Source organism: Bubalus kerabau, chromosome 8 (assembly GCF_029407905.1).
Source record: "Bubalus kerabau isolate K-KA32 ecotype Philippines breed swamp buffalo chromosome 8, PCC_UOA_SB_1v2, whole genome shotgun sequence".
NCBI classification, from domain to species: Eukaryota; Metazoa; Chordata; class Mammalia; order Artiodactyla; family Bovidae; genus Bubalus; species Bubalus kerabau.
In genome coordinates, this window is record NC_073631.1 from 60,184,781 (window position 1) to 60,209,067 (window position 24,287).

A 24,287-nucleotide genomic window follows, 5' to 3' on the forward strand; every position below is an offset into this window, starting at 1 on the left:
TCCTTTGGTTTTAATTTGATAAGAAGTGTATGAATGACATTCTTGCCTTTAATACTGTGAAAAAATGCAAGGAGCCTGATGATAAGTTGCATCAGATGAGTTATGATTGTTAGATATAAGGGCAATAATAACGTGGAGTTAGCATAGACTTGGTAAAGCTCATCTTGTGAAGTTGTTAAGTCCCGTCACTTTTTTCTAGTGTTGGATTTTTTTTCCTCCTGGGAACTGGCTTCTTATCACCAAGTTTTAATGCTTTTATTTAGTCATTCCCGTAGAATGCATTTGTTTCCTTTCCATTTTTTTAACAAGTATCATTAGCCTCATTTAGGACCTTATCCACCAAAGAATGATCAATACTGGGAAAGGTTAAAAAGGTCAGATGTGAATTTGTTACATGAATGTTCGTTTGATTTACACAGATGCATTATCAACTGGTTACCAATTTGCATTACTCAGTATTCATTTATAGGCACTTACGATGCTGTCAAATTCTAGTGTGTGAGCAATTTTAAAAGATCTGCTATGTGCTTAGTTAAAGGAGAAGGCAATGGCACCCCACTCCAGTACTTGTCTGGAGAATGCCATGGATGGAGGAGCCTGGAAGGCTGCAGTCCATGGGGTCGCTGAGGGCCTGACACGACTGAGCAACTTCACTTTCACTTTTCACTTTCATGCATCGGAGAAGGAAATGGCAACCCTCTCCAGTGTTCTTGCCTGGAGAATCCCAGGGATGGGAGAGCCTGGTGGGCTGCTGTCTATGGGGTCGCACAGAGTCGGACACGACTGAAGCGACTTAGCAGCAGCAGCAACAGCAAAGCTTTAAATAGTTTGAAGTAACTACGGTAAGGGTTTAGTTTCGTTCAGGAACAAGGTCTTTATTGAGACTTACGTAGGAATAGTCAGAGCAAGCCAAGAATGAGAAAGAGGTATTAAGGTTTTTTCCCTCATGATTAAAAAAGCAGGGGACAAAAAAAAAAAAAGCATTTTGTAACTTCGGTTTGATTCGAAGCAGTGTTTTTCAAAGTATAAGCCATTCTTGTGATATGTGAGTGCCTTTTACTTTAAAAATGGGTTCATTTGAATTTGATGTATTTTCCCAAGATCTCCATTCATGCTTAGGAGGTAAGTGATTGATGAGCTACTACTCAGCAGAGGAGAAATTAATTTGGCACAGAATAAGTGGAATCAGCTCTTAGCTTTCTTGGGGGCAGGGTAAGGATTTATTCTACCCTCATCACCTCATTCTTGAAGGCATTTTCCTTTAGTTCATAATCTTCACTAACCAGTTTGTCTCCTGGAGGAACATATAAGCATCTTGATGCTACTGCTGCTAAGTCGCTTCAGTCATGTCTGACTCTGTGCGACCCCATAGGCGGCAGCCCACCAGGCTCCCCCGACCCTGGGATTCTCCAGGCAAGAACACTGGAGAGGGTTGCCATTTCCTTCTCCAATGCATGAAAGTGAAAAGTGAAAGTGAAGTCGCTCAGTCGTGTCCGACTCTTAGTGACCCCATGGACTGAAGCCTGCCAGGCTCCTCCGTCCACGAGATTTTCCAGGCAAAAGAGTACTGGAGTGGGGTGCCATTGCCTTCTCCTATAAGCATCTTGCTATGCTATGCTGTCATTTCAGTCGTGTCCGACTCTGTGTGACGCCATAGACAGCAGCCCACCAGGCTTCCCATCCCTGGGATTCTCCAGGCAAGAACGCTGGAGTGGGTTGCCATTTCCTTCTCCAACGCATGAAAGTGAAAAGAGAAAGTGAAGTTGCTTAGTCGTGTCCGACTCTTAGCGACCCATGGACTGCAGCCTACCAGGCTCCTCCGTCCATGGGATTTTCCAGGCAATGCTTATAACCAAAGTTGTCAAGAAAAATGGACAAATATTAGTGCACTTTTTCATGTGGCCACATGTGGAACACCAAGGTACCAGGGAAGTGATCCTAACCTCGTTGTTCGTTGTTGGCCTTGCCTTATTTGACAGCGTCGAAAGCCAGTTTTGTCTCCTTTAGTATTTTCCTCAGTTTTAACAGTTTTACGACCTGGCATTTTCCAAGTATATTTACAAATGTCTCATCTAGTTCTCATAACACTGCTCCTGGGCAGGTGGTACAAACCTTTCTGCAGTGGTAATACCCCCACCCTCCATCCAAATAACTTTTCTGACCATCTTTGATTTGTTTTTCCTTTTCATAGAAAATCTATTGTTTTCCTTTCCCTGATATATAATTTCAGTTACTATTAAGAAATGTTTATTTAACAACTGTTCTGTCAGCAGCTTTTGATCTCTTTTCCTCTGTAGTTAGTGGGGTTTTTTTTTTAATTTTAATTTTTCCATTCATACCACTTTTAAGTGTTTTGGGGGAAGTCACTTAATTCTCCAAAATGAGAAACCTGTATACTTTTGTAGGCCCCTTCCCTCATTAAGTAACAAAATAGATGGAATCAACTCTTGATTTTTCACTTTTGTCCTGACTAGGTGTTCACCTTAAGTGTGTAGATATATGACCTTTTTGTGAAAATGTTTTCGTGATCTCACCACATTTGAATAGGAAAATGAAAATGATTAGGAATTCTGACTGCTCATAATTATTGTTGATTTGTTTGTAGTCATGTAAAACTGTTTCTTGCCATCCTCACTCATACATCTTGGATAGACTTGTAGCGAAGAAGAGATACGTTACATACAGCTTCAGCTTCCTTATCTGTCTGCTACTCTGTCCCCACCCTCACCATTTTCTTTATGAAACAGAATTAGCTTGTATTAAAAAAAAAAAAAAAAAACCTCATCAGAAGAGATGATGATGTCAGTGATCATTTGAAAGCTGGTAGACAGTCTGTTTATGCCTTTATTCAATTTTAAAATAATAAACTGTATTTTTTAGAGCAGTTTTAGGTTTACAAAAAATTGATCAGGAGGAACAGAATTCCGATATACCTTTCGTCAGTGCTCACTTTGCAGTTTCTCCTATTACTAACAACCTGAATTAGTGTGGAACATTTGTTGTAATTGGTGAGCAAATATTGATGCATTATTATCAACTGTATTTGCAAGTCATCATGGAAAGATTACTGGAAATCATGGAAAGTAATCATTCAGATAAAGGATGAGGAGTCCCTGGTGACCTTGGGGTTGCCTCACTACCCTTGGAGCCTTTGGGGAATAGAGATGACTTGAGAATCGGAGACATCTTTGGGAGCTGATGAAAAGAGGGAATAAAGGGCATAAGAAGATTAGTTTTGATGATCTCAGAGATGATAAATTTGCCAAAAATGTGAATGTTGCTTAGGAGGAGGAAGGTTCTCAGTTTTCATTCCTGTCAATGGCTGTGTACACCCTGGAAGGACTGCTCCTATCTGGAATTGCTGGGCCTCCCACTGATTTGTGCTGTGGAGGCCCAGGAGAAGGGAAGTGATGTCTTATCCCAAGTATGAAAGCACCAAGGATCTTTAACAGATAAGTGAGAAGACTAGACCTGGGCCAGGTATATGTGAGTCATGATCGGTGCCGTGACCAGGCCTGCAAACTCCCATTCCCGTGGCGCTTTGAAGCCTTCTTTGGTATCTGCTTCCCTGTAAGCCAAGCATGTCACCTTACAGATGTGTTTTTTCTTGTCTGCCATCAGAAAGAGAAAAGAGATGGGTGTCCTTTTCTTTTATATTCCTCCGTTACTGTATTAAAATAATCTTATAAAGCAAATGATAGTAGTAGTTCCCATTGTTTAGTTTTATAGTGGCTTGCAATGTTTATACCCGAGGCCAGGACAGAGCCCTCTGGCTAGGAGTTGTGCAGTGCTGGCTGCCCCTCACTGGTCAAAGTGGAGCACTGAAGCAGGGGGACGGCCAGGCTGGCTGCTCTCACCCAGCGTGGTGGCCGTTTGCTCATGTACTCTGAGCTGCACAATTTGGAGACTGTCTGTTGTGGCTGAGTAGCTGAAATCTAAGACATGCCACTTTGCAGTGCATATTTGATGCTGACAGGCTCATCTTTAAAAATAGTGATTTTACAGTTTGTTTTCTCTGTTTATATGTTATGTTTTTGTTTTTCTTTAAAGAATAGTTTCCCAGGCTGAGTTTGTTTTTTCAAAAACACATACCCACTTCATCACACTTTTTTTTGAATTTTAAATTTCAAGTATATATACTTGTTTCCTGTGCCTGTAAAGAAGTGGCCTTACTTTGTGAACATGACTTGTTCAGTCTCTGAACATACAGTCTCTGTGGTGAGACTGTATCTTTACATAGTGAATAGTCCGTTGAAGGTGCCTAGCAATCACGCTGTGTCTTTCTTAGAAACTTCAAGGTACCTACTGTGCCATAATCTTCTGAAGGTTGCCTTATGCATATAATACCAAGTTGTCTGCCTCACCATTGTTGCTGTTCAGTTGCTAAGTCATGTCTGACTCTTTGTGACCTCATGAAGCACAACACACCAGGCTTCCCTGTCCTACAGTATCTCCCAGAGTATGCCCAAACTCATGTCCATTGAGTCAGTGATGGCATCCAACCATCTCATCCTCTGTCTCCCCCTTCTGTTCCTGCCCTCAATCTTTTCCAACATCTGGGTCTTTTCCAGTGAGTCTGCTCTTCACATCAGGTAGCCAAAGTATTAGATCTTCAGCTTCAGCATTGGTCCTTCCAGTAGTTATTCAGGGTTGATTTCCTTTAGCATTGACTGGTTTGATCTTGCTGTCCATGGGACTCTCAAGTCTTCTCCAGGACCACAGCTCAAAAGCATCAGTTCTTTGGCACTCAGCCTTCTTTATGGTTCAGTTATTACATCCGTACATGACTACTGGAAAACCATATCTTTGACTGTACACACCTTTGTTGGTAAAGTGATGTCTGCTTTTTAATGGGCTGTCTAGATTTGTCATAGCTTTTCTTCCAAGAAGCAAGTGTCTTTCAATTTCATGGCTGCACTCACTGTCTGCAGTGATTTTGGAGCCCAGGAAAATAAAATTTGTTGCTGTTTCCTCTTTTTCCCCATTTATTTGCCATGAGGTGATGTGTCTTACCATGTGACCCCATTATCCTGACCAGTGACTATAGGAAGGCAGGCAGAGGGGCACATCATGGAAGGGGCTGTGCATGAGAACTCTGTTCAGGGGTTTACTGTTCACACCCCCTGTAGGATCATTTCTCCTTATAGGAGGGATGCAGTTATTAGAATGATATAGAAATACTCAGATTTTCTAAGAGAAAGTAGGTTGCAGAATCCAGGAGGCTAGAGCAGCCATAAAGACAACATTTCAAAACTAATACAATTATGTAAAGTTTAAAAATAAAATAAAAAACAAAACAAAACAAACAAAAAACAAACAAACAAACAAACAAACAAAAAGACAACATTGCCATGAGATAATGGGAAGAGGCATACTAAAGGACTAGTAGTTTGCTAAAGGCAAGAAGCAGACCCAGAAGAGGAGTCCAAACTGAGTTGCCTTGTGACTCCTCAAGTCACTGTGTATTCTGAGGGCAGGTCAATTCAGGTCTTATCTCATCTTGTATCCTTTCAGTGATCCACACCCTCCACCTACCTCACCATCCAAATTCCCTGTCTTCTTACAAAATCTTGGGTTTCTGGAACTACCTGACAATTGCTGAATTTTAAAATTACTTACCTAAGAATAAGTCAGTTTTTGAAAACTGATAATATGATTCTTAAATAAAGACCTTGTGTAATGACATAGATGGTCTAAAAGCCAGAAATACCAGATAGAGAAGTGAAATATCTGAAAAAGTGATATTGTAGGTTTTTGTGTTTGCTTGCCATATACAGATTTTATTTATCTTTAAATAAAACTTACCTGGTTGTATCATAGCTCTTAAGAAACTATGTAATAGTTTAAATGAGGCAGAAAAGATGGCTGTATACTAAATTGGTTAGAGAGCTCATTAACATACTGTCTTTTTTTGTCAGGTTGCTAAGGCTCACTGATTGAATGTGAATTTAGAGAAACTATCATCTTGATGGCAGTGTTACTAACTATACTTCATCTTCATTTCAATTTCTCTTTTCGTGTTAATGTTTGTGTTTTTTCTTTTGTTTACCAGTGTTAACTGTTTTAAGTACACATGTTATACTTACAGGGGGATGATTGTGAACAAGGAGACAAAGCAGATAAATTCTATAGAGATAACTCGATATCTATTGGATTATAAGTTATTCAATAGATACTTTCTGTGATTTTCATGTGATTTTGGACTCTTACATTCACTGGCATCTTCCATGTGCTAGAACACTGCCTGACATATTGTGGGTACTTAGTTGTACCCACGTATTGTGGGTAAATAGTTGCTAAATGAACACATCCAACAGAGGATAGGAATTTCTATAATATATAATATAGACTCATGTTAGAATCAGAGGGAAAGTTAAAGATCTTAAAGCATGACTTCATGACTTCTTTCATAGATTAGGAAATTGATGCCTAGAGAGATGAAGGGAGTTGCCTAAGATCACAGTTATTGGCAGAATGAGGCCTCCTTTCTATATTTCTAAACGACTTGATCAATTTTACATGGCCAACAGGAGGGTAGAACTGAGGTTGAAACTCAGATGTGAAAGGCTTGCAAAGTCCATTATCTACATAGGAGTTTATTATTCATATTTTGAGATCATTTTCATATTTTTGAGGTTTTTATAAGGGGTTAATCTGTCACCTCTTCTAAGTAGCTCTTTCTATGCCCCCACACAGAATTAATTGCATCCTTAGAGATAGCACTGAATACCATCTCTTTTATAGTATGTATGACATCATGTTGAGTTGGAATTTCTTGTTTGTTGAAGTGTGTTGAGAGTTAGGAACAATTAGTATACCTAAGATTAGGTTTAAGGAGATAAAACCTTCATGAGAGGAACAGAATCTCATAGCCTTTCAAATTCAGTTACCCCTTGATAAGTGTCAATATTGAATAATCATGTTTCTTGTAGACATGACTTAATGATTGTTAATCTCCTTGGTTTGAATGGCTTTTGAGGAAGACTTTACTTTGTAATTTTTATAAGAATTCATTATAGTACTTTGCTATGTATGTAATGGTTTCAGTACTAACACAATTTAAAACATTTTGGCTGACCAGTATTTTTAGATCTCTTTTAGGAGATTTTTAGAAAAGTTGAACTGATGGTACTGTTATGGGTATATTCCTTAGTAAGTGCACCAATCAATTTTATACACATTTAGCAGAACATGTCTATCAAATCATCAACAAATTTTAAAAGGAATTAATATTTATTCTGTTGAACTTGAAACTTCTAGGTTACATTGGTATTTATACAACATTTGAAAACATAAAGGAAAGCACATTTCAGGAGAATATTGTGATACTAGAAAATGTAAAAATTGGTAGAAGCTGTATTGTTTTGCCTGTGGATATTAAAAATATAATAGTATTTACTGTGTAGTAGTATTTCAAACCTATTTATTTTTTACAGGTAGATCTTCTGAGATGTGATGTCATTCCCTTAGGGAAATCGTCTGAAATTATTTTATTCCTATTCTTTATGTCAGAAACTGCTGTAAATCTTACTTATATAAAAACAATATTTAAAAATGAATAGAAAATACTAACATCAACAATTACAACCATGTGCTAATTTCTGTAAAGAAAGTCTGTATTATTGGTGTTGTCAGTAAGACTCTGATCTTTTCTACAAAACGTTAACATTTTATGAATGCAAGAAAACTTACAGTTCAAACCATCTTTATTCACAGATGAGCAAAAAAATTGAGAATGAATGAATTCACAGTGGAAATGTTAAAGCCTGCTAATGAAAGTCTGGGCTAGAATCTAGATCTTCGTATTCTTTGGCTAGCATACATACCAAACTAATGGAAAAGAGTAAAAGTCATCCAAAGAAATGCTAAATAAGATTATATAATTTCATCCCCTTATGGCTTTATATTCTGTATGGTTATTATCTTTTTTGTCTTTGCCAGCAAAAGACACAGACTGATTTAAAGTCAAAAGAGGAATTTACCTGAAGTTTTTAGACTGAGGGAGGCTCTCAGGATTGAAGGGAAACTGCATAGTTAGATTAAAGGGAGACTCCTCTCCTTGAAACAGGGAGGAATCAGCCATATCCAAAGGTCTTGGTAACAGGAACAGTCAACAAAATTGCCCAGGCTCTGTTGCTGACTTGAATCAATTCTGACCTAGTCTTTGGTATGTGCAGAAGTTAGGAACTCAGTTGTATCCAGCTCTTTGTAACACTGTGGACTGTAGCCTGCCAGGCTCCTCTGTCTATGGGATTCTCCAGGCAGGAATACTGGAGTGGGTTGCCATTCGCTTTTCCATGGTATGTACATAGTCTGTTTAATAAACCAAGTCCCAAGAGATTGTGTTTTATTGACTAACCTTGTGTTTTGTGCTGACCAACCGATACCAGGAATTGTATAGAAATAATCCCAGAGCAGCCTCTGAGGGACACCTTTGGTTTCTGTAATTGGAGGGCATGCATTTAGATTCATGTTTCCATCAGGATGACTGACTCTGTGCGACCCCATAGACGGCAGCCCACCAGGCTCCCCTGTCCCTGGGATTCTCCAGGCAAGAACACTGGAGTGGGTTGCCATTTCCTTCTCCAATGCATGAAAGTGAAGAGTGAAAGTGAAGTCGCTCAGTCGTGTCCGACTCTTAGCAACCCCATGGACTGCAGCCCACCAGGCTCCCCCATCCCTGGGATTCTCCAGGCAAGAGTACTGGAGTGGGTTGCCATTGCCTTCTCCAATAGTGAAGGAGAAGATTCCCTAAAAGAGAATTGAAGTAACATAAGGAAAGGGGCTAGATGCCAGGCTGCCATTAAATGGCATATATTCACTTCACCTGTCAAGTGATCATATTTTGCTGGAAAAGTTGTTCTATGTCCAGTAAAATCCACCTTTTCTAAATAACATACTAAGTTTTTTAAAATGTGAGTTACCTAGTGTATATAGAATGAGACTATTATAAAACCTTTTCTGTATTACTTTGTCTCTGGTAGCATTTTAATTACTCAACAATTTTTTCTTTTTTTTCCACCATGAGGGGTCAAAGGAAGGAAGACACAGGGAAATTAAAATCTACGGTAGCATTGGTTTTTGAATTTTATATACAGCATTTGCTGCCTACAGTGAATAGAAATAATAGCTATAATTTATTTTCTACCTACTGGTTTAAAGTACTGGATTTAAAGTACTAGATAGTCATTTTACTGATATATTCAGCACAAGAAAAATTTGAGGTCAGAAACTTAGGTTCAGGAAGGTAACAAAAACTCAATGGAGCCTGGCGTCTAAAAGTATGGGGTCTAGAATGAGCTTTCCTGGGTTCAAATTTTGACTCTGACTCTTGCTCACTGAATGACCTTGCATAAGTTCATCTTTCTGTTGCCGGTTTTTCTTTCTGAAGAGTAGTGAAAAAAAAAAATAGGATCTACATCATAAGAGTGATTTTGATTTCTAAAAGATACAATCTATATTCAGCACTTACTAGCATGGTAGCATTAGTAGCCTGGCACTTAAGTAAGTAATAAATGTTAGCAACTAATATAGTGATTGACATTATACCTTGTTAACTGTACTATTTGTTACACTAAACACACACACACCCCTTTTTTGTTGAGGGGAAAAGGCTTACCAAATTGAAGAAGCAGAAGAATTAAAGAACTGGATTATGCTCTTAACTCAGTGGAATAAAAACAAATTGATTATTACTTCAAAAATATTTATTCTGTGGTGTGCTTCATTGTGAGGGCTTTTCATATTCTTTAAGTTTTCTAAAAATTGAGGTATAATTGACGTATTACATTAGTCTTGGGTGTACAACATGATTCAATATTTGTCTGTAGTGTAGAATGATCACCACAATAAATCTAGTTAGCATCCATCACCATTCAAAATTATGTTTTCCTCTGATTAGAACTTTAACCCATTTTTAGTTAATATTTATGAATGGTTTAAGATGTAATTAAGTTTTGTTCTTCTACGTGTGGCTGTTTTAGTTTCCCCAACACCAGTTAATAAAGAGTACTAACGCATATATATGGAATTTAGAAAGATGGTAACAATAACCCTGTATATGAGACAGCAAAAGAGACACTGATGTATTGAACAGTCTTATGGACTCTGGGAGAGGGAGAGGGTGGGAAGATCTGGGAGAATGACATTGAAACATGTATAATATCATGTATGAAACGAGTCGCCAGTCCAGGTTCGATGCACGATACTGGATGCTTGGGGCTGGTGCACTGGGACGACCCAGAGGGATGGTATGGGGAGGGAGGAGGGAGGAGGGTTCAGGATGGGGAACACATGTATACCTGTGGTGGATTCATTTCAATATTTGGCAAAACCAATACAATATTGTAAAGTTTAAAAATAAAATAAAATTAAAAAAAAAAGAGATTGTCTTTCCACATTGTATATTCTTGCTTCCTTTGATATAAATTAATTGATGGTATATGCTTGGGTTTATTTCTGGGCAATCTGTTACATTGATGTGTGTCTGTTTTTATGCTTATGGAATACTATTTTGTTTTCATAGCATGTAGTGTAGTTTGAAATTAGGGTATGTGATGCATCCAACTTTTTATTTCTCCAGCTTGCTTTGGTTCTTTGTGTTCTGTTGTGATTTCATACAAGTTTTAGGATTGTTTTTTCTATTCCTGTGAAATATGCCATTGGCACTTTGACAGGGATTGCCTTGAATCTGTGGATTGCTTTTCATAGTAGGATCATTTTAGCAATGTTAGTTGTTACAGTCCTTGAACACAAAGTATCTTTTCATTTATTTGTGTCGCCTTCAATTTCTTTCATTAATGTCTATAGTTTTCACTGTACAGGTCTTTAAACTCCTGAGTTAAATTTATTCCTAGGTGTTTTATTCTTTTTCATATAGTTATAAATAGGGTTGTTCTCTGAATCTATTTCTGATAGCTTGCTATTGGTGTATGGTGATATAACAGATTTTATTCTTAATTATTTTATTATTGAAGGACAATTGCTTTATAGAATTTTGTTGTTTTCTGTCAGACCTCAACATAAATCAGCCATAGGTATACATACAACCCCTCCCTTTTGAACCTCTCTATCTCCCTCCCCTCCCCTACCCTCTGGGTTGATACAGAGCCCCTGTATGAGTATCCTGTGCCATACAGCAAATTCCCATTGGATATCTATTTTAATGTAAGTTTCCATGTTACTCTTTCCATACATCTCACCCTCTCCTCCCCTCTCCTCATGTCCATAAGTCTATTCTTTATGTCTATTTCTCCACTGCTGCCCTGTAAATAAATTCTTCAGTACCATTTTTCTAGATTTCATATATATGCATTAGAACATGATAGCTATCTTTCTCTTTCCGCCTTACTTCACTCTGTATAATAGGTTCTAGGTTCATCTACCTCATTAGAACTGACTCAAATGCATTCCTTTTTATGGCTGAATAATATTCCATTGTGTATCTGTACCACAACTTCTTTATCCATTCATCTGTGCCTGGACATCTAGGTTGCTTCCATGTTCTAGCTATTACAAATAGTCCTGCAATGAACAATGAGATACACGTGTCTTTTTCAATTTTGGTTTCCTCAGGGTATATGCCTAGGAGTGGGATTTCTGAGTCATATGGTGGTTTTGGAGAAGGAAATGGCAACCCACTCCAGTACTCTTGCCTGGAAAATCCCATGGGTGGAGGAGCCTGGTAGGCTGCTGTCCATGGGGTTGCAAAGAGTTGGACATGACTGAGCGACTTCACTTTCACGTTTCACATTCCTGCATTGGAGAAGGAACTGACAACCCACTCCAGTGTTCTTGGCTGGAGAATCCCAGGGACAGAGGAGCCTTGTTGGCTGCCATCTATGGGGTCACACAGAATCAGACATCACTGAAGTGACTTAGTGGCAGCGGCAGCAGCAGCAGCATATACTCATAAAGAAAGTCAAAACAGCTCAACAAAAGTAAAGTACAGTAGATTGACCCAGTGAACAAAGGAAATAAAAAATTATATTTACCAGTTAAGAACAAAACTAACTAAAGCACAAACTGGAAAACAAAATTAAGGCAAGGTGCCAAGTGGGAAATAAAGCAATGAAAACACAACTAACAAATATGTTGAGAGGAAAGGAAAGAAATAAAAGAAAGAGTAGATAAGCAAAGTTAAATAGAGATAGATGAAGAAGATTTATATACATTAAAGGTTAACTGCAATGCAAAAGAACAGTAGGAAAGTCAAACAAAGGAATAAATGTAGAAAAAATATAATAGGTTTTAAAAATTAAAATTGTAAAAAAAAGAAAAGAAAAAAGAGGGAAGAGGAAAGAAAAAAATAACACTAACAAATATGTTGAGGGTAAAGGAAAGAAAGAAAGAATAGATATGCAAAGATAAATAGAGGTAGGTAAAGAAAATTTATATACATTAAAGATTAACTGCAAGGGGTAAAGAACAGTAGGAAAAGCAAACAAAAGTTAAATGTAGAAAAAATAATAATAGGTTAAAAAATTTTTTAATTAAAAAAGAAAAAAAAAAAAACTACAGAACCGCAAAAGCCCAGTATAGAGGCAGAGGTTTATATCAACAATAAAAAATATGACTGAAAAAAATAAAAGCTCAAAAGCTTAATTAGATTTCATAGTGCCAATATTCTGGAGAAGGCAATGGCACCCCACTCCAGTACTCTTGCCTGGAAAATCCCATGGACGGAGGAGCCTGGTGGGCTGCAGTCCATGGGGTCGCAAAGAGTCGGATACGACTGAGGGATTTCACTTTCACTTTTCACTTTCATGCGCTGGAGAAGGAAATGGCAACCCATTCCAGTGTTCTTGCCTGGAGAATCCCAGGGACGGGGGAGCCTGGTAGGCTGCCATCTATGGGGTCGCACAGAGTCGGACACGACTGAAGCGACTTAGCAGTAGCAGCAGCAGTGCCAATATAGTCAACAACTACAACAGAAGGAAGAAAAAAGGTAAAAGAAATCCAAGAGAATCTACAGAACAAGTCAAAACATAGGAATAATAAATGTTTTTCTTGAATCATTGCTCTCAGAGTCCTTTCCGTTACTGAGAGTCACAGTCCACCTCACCTCCCTCGGATGCCCTCCAGCAATGTGCTGATCTCTGGACCTGTTGTGGGGGCAGCTCTGATTCTAATCTGGTCCTACTCCTATGTGTTCTTGCCTCCAATGTCCACAGCTATCAGAACTAGTGCATTTTCTTTTGTGGGAGCTCTCAATGTCCTTTTATATATTCCATAGCCACAGAGTCTGCCTTGTTGATCGTGTGGATTTAATCTGCAGCTTGTACTGCTGGTGGGAAGGTTTTGGATCTTCCTTAGCCACACTGCCCCTGGGTTCCAGTTGTGGTTTTATTTCCTCCTCTGCCTGTTGGTCATCCACTGGGCTTTGCTTCTGAGGCTGCCTTGGAGGACTTGGGTCTGCCCCAGTGAGGGCCAGTTGTGGAGGTCGTGCAGCTGCTTGTGTTGCAGGGATTCTGGCAGCACCAGGTACTCAGGGGGTTGTCAGCTAGGGTAGCAGAAAATATAGTGCTGAAGAAGAGTATGGTAACCAGTATGGCCCAGTACTCTGCAGTATTCTTGCCTGGAGTACCCCCCTGACAGAGAAGCCTGTCAGGCAACAGTCTACAGGGTCGCAAAGAGCTGGACATGACCGAAGTGACCCTGTGTGCCTAGATGCAAGACTTTTTTTGCCTGTAGCTGCTCTGCCCCAGTGAGAGTTGAGCATGAAGGTGGCATAGCTTGCTTGGTTTGCAGGGACTCTGGCGGTGCCAAGTGTACAGGGACATGGACTGCCTCCACAATGGAAGCTTTGGCCCTGTCAGTCTTTTTTTCAAGCTTCTTGGAGTGATCAGAGGCCTCTTTGGCTGGTCTTTCTCCGTAGCTCCGCCTGTTCAGGTACTTAGAGGGCTCCCTTGCCCGGAGTTCTTCTCTGTTGTTTGGTGTGTCAGGCACAAAGAGGGGTCCCCCTGGCTGGGGTCCTACTCTGTAGATTGGCGCATCAGGCACAAAGAGGGGTCCCCCTGGCTGGGGTCCTACTCTGTAGATTGGCGCATCAGGCACTTAAAATGGCACCCTTACTGGGGTCCTACTCTGTAGTTAAGTATGTCAGGCATTTGATGGGCCAGCCTCTCTATTGTTCAGCTGCCAGTGCTGGCATTTGGGGAGAGAGAGGCTATGCTGATGGCTCCACCCCTACATATGACTCAGCAGTATCGTCTTGCTTCCATGGCTGCTGGGCTTTCTTCTACAGACGTTTCCCACTACAATCTCCTCTCTCAGATCCCCACCATCTGTCTCTCCATAGTCAACAGCAGCCCTCGCCCTGGGATTGCTCCACAATCCCTAAACTCCAGCTCCCAGCCGCTGCACCTTCCAGGGCATCTGTGGCCTGTCTGGAGTATGTATGGCTGCCTCAAGGACTATCTGATTCTCATTCCGTTTAGGCTGCCACAGATCAGCTGTTTTACTCTCAGCCTTAAATGTTTCTCCTCTGACTCAGACAATTGCCCTGATGTAGTGATCGGACCCCTAGCTTCAGTTCCCCCATCAGACTAGGGCAAGTTCAGTCCTACTACCACTCCTGTTTCCCCCCCCGGTTCCTTCATCCTGCTGAGTTTTTCATGGATCTATATATTCTTTTCCACTGGTCAGGTACTCTTGTCCACTCTCAGCTGGTTTTCAGCATTCACTTCTGTGTCTGATGGTGTATTTCTGATGTACCCGTGGAGAGAGATATACTCCATGACCACCTACTCTTCCACCATCTTGTTCCTTTCCAACAGATTTTTAAAATTGATTTCATACCCTGAAACTTAAAGAATTTGTTAATTCTCAGTTGTTATTTGTGTGTGTATAGTCTTCAGGATTTTGTACATTTGAAATAGTGTCATCTGCAAGTTGTGAGAGTTTCACATCTTTCTTTCCAGTTTGGATGCCTTTGTTTCTTTTTCTGGCCTAATTGCTCTGACTAGGACTTCTAACTATGCGGAATAAGTGATGAGAGCGGACATCCTTTTCTTTTTCTTGATCTTAGAGGAAAAGCTTTCATTTTTTTCACTGTTGAGTTTGATGTTATCTGTAGGCTTGTCATATATAGCTTTTAGAATGTTGAGGTATGTTCCCATGTGCTGCTATTGGTAAAGACCCTGCCTGCCAATGCAACAGACACGAGACACGGGTTCAATCCCTGGGTCAGGAAGATCCCGTGGAGAAGGGCATGGCAACCCACATCCATTATCCTTGCCTGGAGAATCCCAAAACAGAGAAGCCTGGTAGACTACAGTCCATAGGGTTGCACAGAGTCAGACACGACCGAAGCGACTTAGTGTGTGTGCGTACGCGCACATGCGCGCACACACACACACACATTCCCTTTATGGCCACTTTGTTGAGAGCTTTTTTTTAATCATAAATGTTGAATTTTGTGAAATGCTTATTCTGAATATATTGAGATGGCCATATGATTATTACCCTTCATTTTGTTAATGTGGTTTATCAGACTGAATGATGTGCTTATGTTGAACCATCCTTGCATTCCTGAAAGAAATCTCAGTCATAATGTGTGACTCTTTGAATGATGTTGAATTCAGTTTGCTAATATTTTGTTGAGGATTTTTATATCTATGTTCATCTGTGTTATTTTTTAGTGGTGTCCTTGTGTTAGGTTTTCTTTTTTGGTGGTGTTCTTGTCTAGTTTTGGTATTAGTATAATGCTGGTCTCCTAAAATGAGTTTGGAAGTGTTCCCTCCTCTTAAATTTTGTGAAGAGTTTGATAAGGACAGGTATTAAATCTTCTTTGAATATTTGGAATTCAAAGACATGATTTTGAATTCATGGTGCTATCTGGTTTTAGCAGTGAGAAGGGGGAAGAGGTTTTTGATTACTGTTTCAATCTCTTTACTAGTAATTGGTCTATTCAGATTTGCTATTTCTTCATGATTCAGTCTGGGAAGATTGTATGTTTCTAGTAATTTGTCTACTTTTTCTAGGTTCAACTTTTGGCATACAATTTATAAAGTTTCTTTTTTTTTTTTAAAATTTTAAGTGCATTACATATATCATTTCATTTAATCTTCCCAATATTTTTTGAAGTAGAAACTATTATAATCCTCATTTTACAGATGAAGAAACGGACACAGAAGTTTCAGGAACATGCCCAAATCACAAGGTTTCAACACCATGAAGTCTAGGTCTGTGGCTTGCACTATAACCCCATGAAGAGTCCTGTGAAAAAAATAAGGCAGAAAGTGATGGCGTGTGGGGGATGGGCCAGGGTGTTATTTTAAATATCAAGTGATTAGGGAAGGGCCTTACTGAATAGGTAACCTTTATAAGAAGTTCTTTTAAAAAATTCAGCATCATGTCTTGCATCTAGTTGTCATGTCCTTTTAGATGCCTTTAACCTGGAATCATTCCTCAACTTTTCATGACATTGATATTTGAAGGGTACAGGCCAGTTGCCAAAGTCTTGATTTGTTAACTTTGATCACTTGGTTAAGGTGATGTCTGCCAGGTTTCCTTCACCATGAAGTTACCATTTTCCCTTCAGTAATTAATGAGTAATCTGGAGAGAGAATTTGAGATTATCCAATTTTCCATCTGACCTTTACCCGCTGGTTTTAGCATTCATTGGTGATTCTTGCCTAAAGCAGTTATTGCCATGATATCTGCAAAACTGTGATTTTCTGATTCCCTTCTTCTTTCCTTTTTTTTTTTTTAATTTTATTTTTAAACTTTACATAATTGTATTAGTTTTGCCAAATATCAAAATGAATCCGCCACAGGTATACATGTGTTCCCCATCCTGAACCCTCCTCCCTCCTCCCTCCCCATTCCATCCCTCTGGGTCGTCCCAGTGCACCAGCCCCAAGCATCCAGTATCGTGCATCGAACCTGGACTGGCAACTCGTTTCATACATGATATTTTACATGTTTCAATGCCATTCTCCCAAATCTTCCCACCCTCTCCCTCTCTCACAGAGTCCATAAGACTGTTGCCTATGTATTTCTGTGGTATCAGTTGTAACTTCTCTTTTATTTCTAATTCTGTTAATTTGAGCCCCTTCTCTTTTTGTCTTGGTGAGGCTAGATAAAGGTTTGCCAATTTTATTTACCTTCTCAAGACCTATCTCAGTTTCATTTATATTTTCTGTTGTCTTTGTAGTCTCCGTTTCATTTACTTCCTTCTACCAAGTTTGGAGAAGGAAATGGCAAACCACTCCAGTATTCTTGCCTGGAGAACCCCCATTGACAGAGGAGCCTGGTGGCCTACAGTCGATAGGGTAGCAAAGAGTCGGACACGGCTGAAGCAACTTAGCAGCAAGCTTGGACTTTGTTTGTTCCTCATATTCTTATAGTAGTTTTGAACTAACTATTAAAATAACTTAAAGAGCTTTATTGTACCTTTATTCTGCTTTGTAATATGCTACTTTACACATGTGAGAATAAGTAACATATATGTAGTTACAAAACATAGTAATAAGAAAACAGTCATGCATCTGTCATGGAAGATATTACACTTCACGTCCACCTATCTGATTACCCTGTCTGATTCTTCTGCCTCTCATGTTGTTTGGACTATGTGTTTATCATTCTTCTGCTTTTGTTTTTTAAGAAAGCTTTTGATTTGGAAATCATTTTAAATTACACAAAGTCGCAAGGGTAGTACAGAGAACTTCTGAATACGTCTGTGTTTAATGATATTTATGTATACACTGTACACACACATACAGAGTGGGCATTTACATTCATGTTTTTCTTCAGAATCTTTTGAGAATAAGTTGGAGATATCATTGCCTTCCTTTACTGTTAATTATTTCAATGTCATTTCCTAAGAATGAGGTATATTTTAATATTACCAAAATAGCATAATATTAATTTTTATCTAACTTACTATATTTGAATTTTGTTAGTGCACCTGATAATGTACTTTGTAAATATTTGTTTTTTTCTCTTGTACAAGATCCAGTATAGGGACACATACTGCATTTGGTTGTCATGTCTCTTTATAGTCTGAAACAATTCTTAGTGCTTTTTTCTCTTTTTATATCATTGACATATTGGAAAAATACAGAGTTCTATCTGTTTTTTTTTTTTTTTAATACATGATCCCCATTTAAGTCTGATGTTTCTTCACAATTTCGTTTCAGGTTTCACATTCTCAGATAGAATATTACAAAAGTGATATTTCCTTTCCAGATGTTACATCTGGAAGCACTCAGTGTTCAGTCAGGGTATTGTCCAATTTCTCCCCTTGTTGCTGGTGAGTAGGTTTTGGGGACATATTCTGAGGCCATAAATATATCCTGTTCCTAATAAAAAACTTCTCCTCTTGACTTAGCCTCTATTGATAATTCTTGCCTGAACCCAGTGTTACTGTTGAGGTTGTAAAATGATAACATCCAATGCCAGCAGCAATCCACTTCTATCAGTTAGCTCTCAGCATTCTATCAGCCTTTTGAAAGGTTCTGTCAACCTTTCTTTCCCATTTCTATCTTTATGTTTTCCCTGTTTCTCCCCCAGTGATCTATAATCTTGAGTCCCTGTGACACGTCTTTTCACTCTTTGAGTATTTCTTTACTTTCTGGTGTAACAAGATGCTCCAGGCTCCTCCTTGTGTACCTTTGCTGCTCATCCCTGGAATCAGCTCTTTCTCCAAGGAGCTATGGTTCTTGAGTGAGAAACGCAATGTGGCATCTGGGTGCTAGGTTTATTGTCTTTCTAAGTTGATTAATTGTGGTTTTTAAATCAGTTGGCGATTCTTCTTTTGTCTTTAATCCAAGTGGTTATTTATTGAGTTTCTCTGACTTAAGATACATCCTTCAAAATCTATGACATTTTCATTCTCTTTGTGTTTTTTATAGCCCTTCATGTATTTGAGACACTTTTCCTCATGAGTGTCAGGATTGGCCGCCATGTTGTAGGACATCCAATAGCTGATAGTGTGTGATGAAATGAACTGGATTAGTATTGATACCTGTCTCAGGCAGGTATTGAAAAGGATGAATGTGAGGTGTTTTCAACAAATGAAATACTCATTATAGCAGATTGTGTTTTAGAAGCTGAATAGTTTCACATAATCACTTAATTCTCTACATCCATCTTGAAGTACAGGGAACTAAAGAAATAAAGAATTGTGTAAATGTCACTCCAGGATATTAATATTATACTAAATTACATATTTAAAGTTCAGCAGTACAAAGGTTAGGACCTTCTCATTTAAAGTTTATCTGTTTCTTGAGCAATTTCTTGTTTTAGCATTGTAACCAATAGGATTTGGTATATTGGATATGACTTTTAATAGAAATAAATGCTAAGTATACAATATTTATAGTTTATATAAATATATACATTTTTTAAAGTTTATCTAAATATATACATAGATACATGTATATTTACACATTTCATCCTAATTTGATACTTCCTATCTAATATGATCTTGCAATTATTGTTTAATCAATACAAAAAGTTGGGAATTCCCTGGCATTGATGTGGTAAGTATGACTCAGTGCTTTCGTTGCCGGGGCTGGGTTCAATCTGTGGTTGAGGAGGTATGAAACCATGTGGTATTGCCAAAAAAAGAAAAAAAAAAAAAAAAGAAACTGTAACTAAGACAAATTATGTGGTTTTGTTGAAGACACATAGCCATGTTCTGTATATATATATTCAAACCCTGCTGAGTTGATAAAAAAGAATTGAGGTATATTATTTTTAAAAAATTGTTATGTACTGGTTTTTAGTCTATCAGATGCCATAAAAATACTGAAGCATAAGAGTGGAGAAAAATATGCTAATTGCAACAGCTATTACAGTGCTATGATTAAGAATTAAATTTCATTTTATTCATTTTGACTCTATCTTCACCACCTGTTTCATGCCATTAATTTTATTAGTCCTTGGAGGAGGTTATTGTCTATTTAGGGAGACAGATTATTTGAATATGAAAAGCGATGTGAGAGTACAAAACAAATAAACTTTACCCACTGTGTGTGTGTGTGTGTGTGTGGGTACACAGGCAGACTTCCTGGAGGAGCAGGTGCCTGAGTCGGGCCTTGAAGGACAGTTAAGAATTAACCAGAGAACAATAGGGCAAGGGTATTCCAGCCAGGGATAGCACTGTGCACAGTTACCACATGGTGTGTGCAGGGAGCTCAAATAATATGGTAGGTGATGGACAGTGGTTGCATGATGAGGCTAGAAAGGGAAATAGGGGCCAAATAATCGTGTCCACTTTTTTTTTTTTTTTTTGAGTTGGGGACAATTGAGGGGTTTTTAAGTAGGAAAGTGCCCTGTTAGATTTGTTATATCCCTCTACTCTTTCTGCTGTGGAGAGCATAGATTGAAGGAGGTAAGGACACTCTTGAAGTCGAGGATAATGAGGCAGATATGCGTTGCCAACATTTAGTTCGAGGCTTATGATCTTAGAAAATGAACTGATGGTGCTAGTAAGGTGACAAAAATAGAAACATGAGGATCACCTAATTCTTAAGATCAGAAAGAAGCGGAGATTATTTCTTCAAAAGAAAAATAGTTTCTGTATATTGAAATTTTCAAAGAAGCATTTTCCCCCTTCTTATGTCAGTGTTTATATGCTTATCTGTATGTAAATCAGAGTGGACTTTGTTAAATCAAATTCTGATTTAGTGGGCTTCTGATGGGGCCCCCCAATTTGCGTTTCTAACAGGATCACAGATGATACTTCAGCTGCTGTTCTGAGGACCGTCCTTGGAGTAGCAAGGGTTTGGATCTTGTGTAGTGTGATGATTGTGCCACTGACAGTGCTTTATAATAAATACAGAGGTGAGCTGCTTGTGATTATGCATTGGCTTTGGGTTGCCTTGGGGAGAGGCAAGAAAGAACGGGAGGGAGTGGGGAGAATGGGGAAAGGGAGTTAGTTTGAGATACTAAGATGAATGAAAGCATAATGTGTCCTTTCGACTTGCGGTCTTCAGATTTGGTACAGGTTCATTTTGCAAGGGACACGTAGTCGATTTTGAGGAAATCCATTTCTAAGTCCTAGATCTCCATAGTCTTGCCTAAAACTGGTTCACCTGGGACAGTGTTTCTCCAGCATGTTTTCTTTTATTAACTGCCTTCTCACAATTGCTCTTTCATAAAACAGGAAGAAATGTGGATAGGCCTCACATATGCCTTTCTTAGTTTGCTGCATTTTTCCAAAGTGGAAAGTATCCCCTACATCAAGCAGAGGATCAGTCAGAAGTATTGGTATGGAGAAAATTAATGACTTAAAAACCCTAGGTAACAGATTCTTTTGCAGCTCAGATGGTTTCCATTTTTTGTTGTTGTTTTTAAAAAACTTGTAGGAAGATGTAATTGAGTTATCAGCTGATAACTTAACTATTCTTAAAAATATTTGTATGATTATGTGTTTTTGAAGAATTAATATTGCTAAAATAAAAATGCTGCCTTTTCTAGCTATTTAAGTGAACAAAGTTTTTTCCATTCTTTCGTAAAGAGAAAATGTAAAGAAAACTGATATGTAAGCTTGTTTCATACTAGCAATATTTAATATCCAGAGGCCTACAAACAATTTTAGAAAAAAAAAAAAAAAAGTCCCATCTATTTCATTAAGAAATGCATTTCCAATATATATCTTCAGTTTTAACTCAACAGTTTTAGGAAATAAAGTTAATAGATATCCTGTGCCTGATTCATGTTGATATATGGCAGAAACCAACACAAAACTGTAAAGCCAATTAAAAATAAATTTAAATAAAATTAATAGATATATAAGATTTTAAGATATTTTTGTTATAGATAATAATATATTTTAATATAAGTATGATAGGGTGATCAATATAAACATTCAGAAATAAAATGTATTACTTAAGGGTAAAATTTAGTGAGGAAGTGAGTATAAATGAAAGTGAAAGTCACTCAGTTGTGTCCGACTCGGTGACCCTATGGACTATGCAATCCATGGAATTCTCTAGGCCAGAATACTGGAGTGGGTAGCCATTCCCTTATCCAGGGGATCTTCCAAACCCAGGGATCAAACCCAGCACTCCCGCATTGCAGGTGGACTCTTTACCAGCTGAATCGCCAGGGAAGCCCAAGAATACTGAAGTGCATAGCCTATCCCTTCTCCAGGGGGATGTTCTTGACCCAGGAACTGAATTGGGGTCTCCTGCATTGCAGGTGGATTCCTTACCAGCTGAGCTACTAGGGAGTATAAAAGAGTTCAAGCAAATAAGTTAAACATGTAAAATTTCATATTATTAAATATTGTATTTTACAAATGGATGATGGTATATATCAAATAGCTGTGGAATTTAGATTTCTTTGGTACTCTTAAGAGTGATGTGACGGTTCTGTTTAAACATCAGAGTATTTTTAACATACTTGCAATTACATTTTTTGCCACTGCTCAAATTTGTAGTGAAACGTTCTGAAAGTCAACTGGAAAAGTGTACTTACTGCAAAATTTTAGAGAATTCTTTTGGGAACATACAAGGGACAAAATGAGGACTACTGCTTTGGAGCACGTTTCTCACACTGACTTTCCTTAGTAAGACTTTGTAAAATTTAGATAGCAAAGTAATTGATCATATTCACTGAGAGCACATTAGATTGTTAGTAATGAAGGGTAGATTTCTAGGCTTTGGATGCCTGGTGAACAGGTGGTGAGAAAGTTGATCTTCTGCTGGCAAAGATACTCATCTTTGTCCTGGACAGCTCTCTCAGATGAAAACTTGTTCACTGAAAGGTAGGCATATGCCTAGACTACACAAACATTTTCCTCCAAAAGAAATCTTTGGATCACGGCATACATTTGAACACGTAAGCATTCAAATGCTTTTGTAGAGACTCTATAAAATGGATAGTTTAGGAGAAATTTTGTGATGGCTTCAGCGCTACTTAATTATGCTGCAACTGCTACTGCAGAATGTGTAACTCTGAACAGTGAGTTAGCTATGAAATACACTCTCAGATAATTGAATTAATGTATATAATTATATAGAAATCACTGTGTAATTCTGGGTAATTTAACATTCAAGAATGCTTGCAAAATGCAGTGATTTTAGTTTTGATATGCTTACTGTTGAGTTTGTCATGTTGATACAAGTGAGAATGATAGGGACCAGATGTCCACACAGCTAATAAGTTGTGAAAATAGTATTTAAACTCATGTATTCAATACCATGTTTTTTTTTCTACTACAGGAATTAGAAAGGCTGCCTAGTATTTTATACATGCAGAAGGCTGGTTAAATTTAATACAGTGTATCATTTCTATAAAAATTTCTGGCAGTGTTATAGGATTTTGCTAATTGGTTTACAGTTAAAAAAAAAAATCTTAAATTGAGGGCCCCGAAGAGCTTTTGTTTACATGGGTTAGATTTGTCAGTATTTAGCATATTAGAAATTAAAATTGGGAAAATTAAAAACATTAAAAATAGTAAACCTATCATATGTTAATATATTTCTATGAAACAATTTTTTCCTTAAACAAAAACACTTAGAAGAGTGAAACTTTTTTTACATTTTTGTAAATCTCTTTAATGTGTAGCTTAACACACACAGCTGGGTTCCCATATCTGTTGTTGCCTTCAATCTGACATAATGTGTTGTTTTGTTTGAAGTGTATTTAGAAAATCTACCCTTGCACAGATACGTACTTGGAAAACAGAGACCTTGTGGAACCTGTGACAGGTTCTTAAGGACCACTTGAGATCTTTGAACCACACTATTAGAAGTGCAGCTTTAAAATATTGTCATAAGCATTATATTGCTGCTGCTGCTGCTGCTAAGTCGCTTTAGTCGTGTCCGACTCTGTGCGACCCCAGAGATGGCAGCCCACCAGGCTCCCCTGTCCCTGGGATTCTCCAGGCAAGAACACTGAAGTGGGTTGCCATTTCCTTCTCCAATGCATGAAAGTGAAAAGTGAAAGTGAAGTCGCTCAGTCGTGTCCGACACTTAGCAACCCCAAGGACTGCAGCCTACCAGGCTCCTCCGCCCATGGGATTTTCCAGGCAAGAGTACTGGAGTGGGGTGCCATTGCCTTCTCTAGCATTATATTACACCTTCATAATTTGTATGCACATAATAAAATAACAGTACAACTTTTGCATGTACATTATTTTGATGTTGTCTGCATTTGATTTTAGCTTCATGTACTATGAAAATCTTTTCCCTTGTAATTGTGTAATTAAATTTATGACAAAATTATAATCTTAACCTAAAAACATTTAACTAAAATTATGGGGTATATTGCAATATAAGTTTCTGTAGGATAGCAATTTTGAACAAGTGTTTATCTCAATCAGAAAAATC

At 38.2% G+C, this 24,287-nt stretch overlaps 1 protein-coding gene across 39 annotated transcripts in view; it reads left to right on the top strand.

The window, feature by feature from the left end:
- The window catches only part of IMMP2L (inner mitochondrial membrane peptidase subunit 2), a 984,232-nt gene that overhangs the window by 182,982 nt on the left and 776,963 nt on the right, over positions 1-24,287 (top strand). For 12 of the 39 annotated variants that reach the window (XR_008717858.1, XR_008717859.1, XR_008717861.1 and 9 more), the window contains one exon: positions 20,678-20,793. The exons of 24 other annotated variants lie outside the window; for them this stretch is intronic. Coding sequence is in view for 8 of the 15 variants with exons in the window: in XM_055590357.1 (XP_055446332.1) it covers positions 20,678-20,793 (116 nt within the window). In the remaining 7 variants the exon portion in view is untranslated. Of the gene's footprint in view, positions 1-7,436; positions 7,500-20,677; positions 20,794-21,115; positions 21,700-24,287 lie in introns of those variants that run through there. 3 more of the 39 variants (XR_008717857.1, XM_055590363.1, XM_055590381.1) reach the window with 3 other exon arrangements.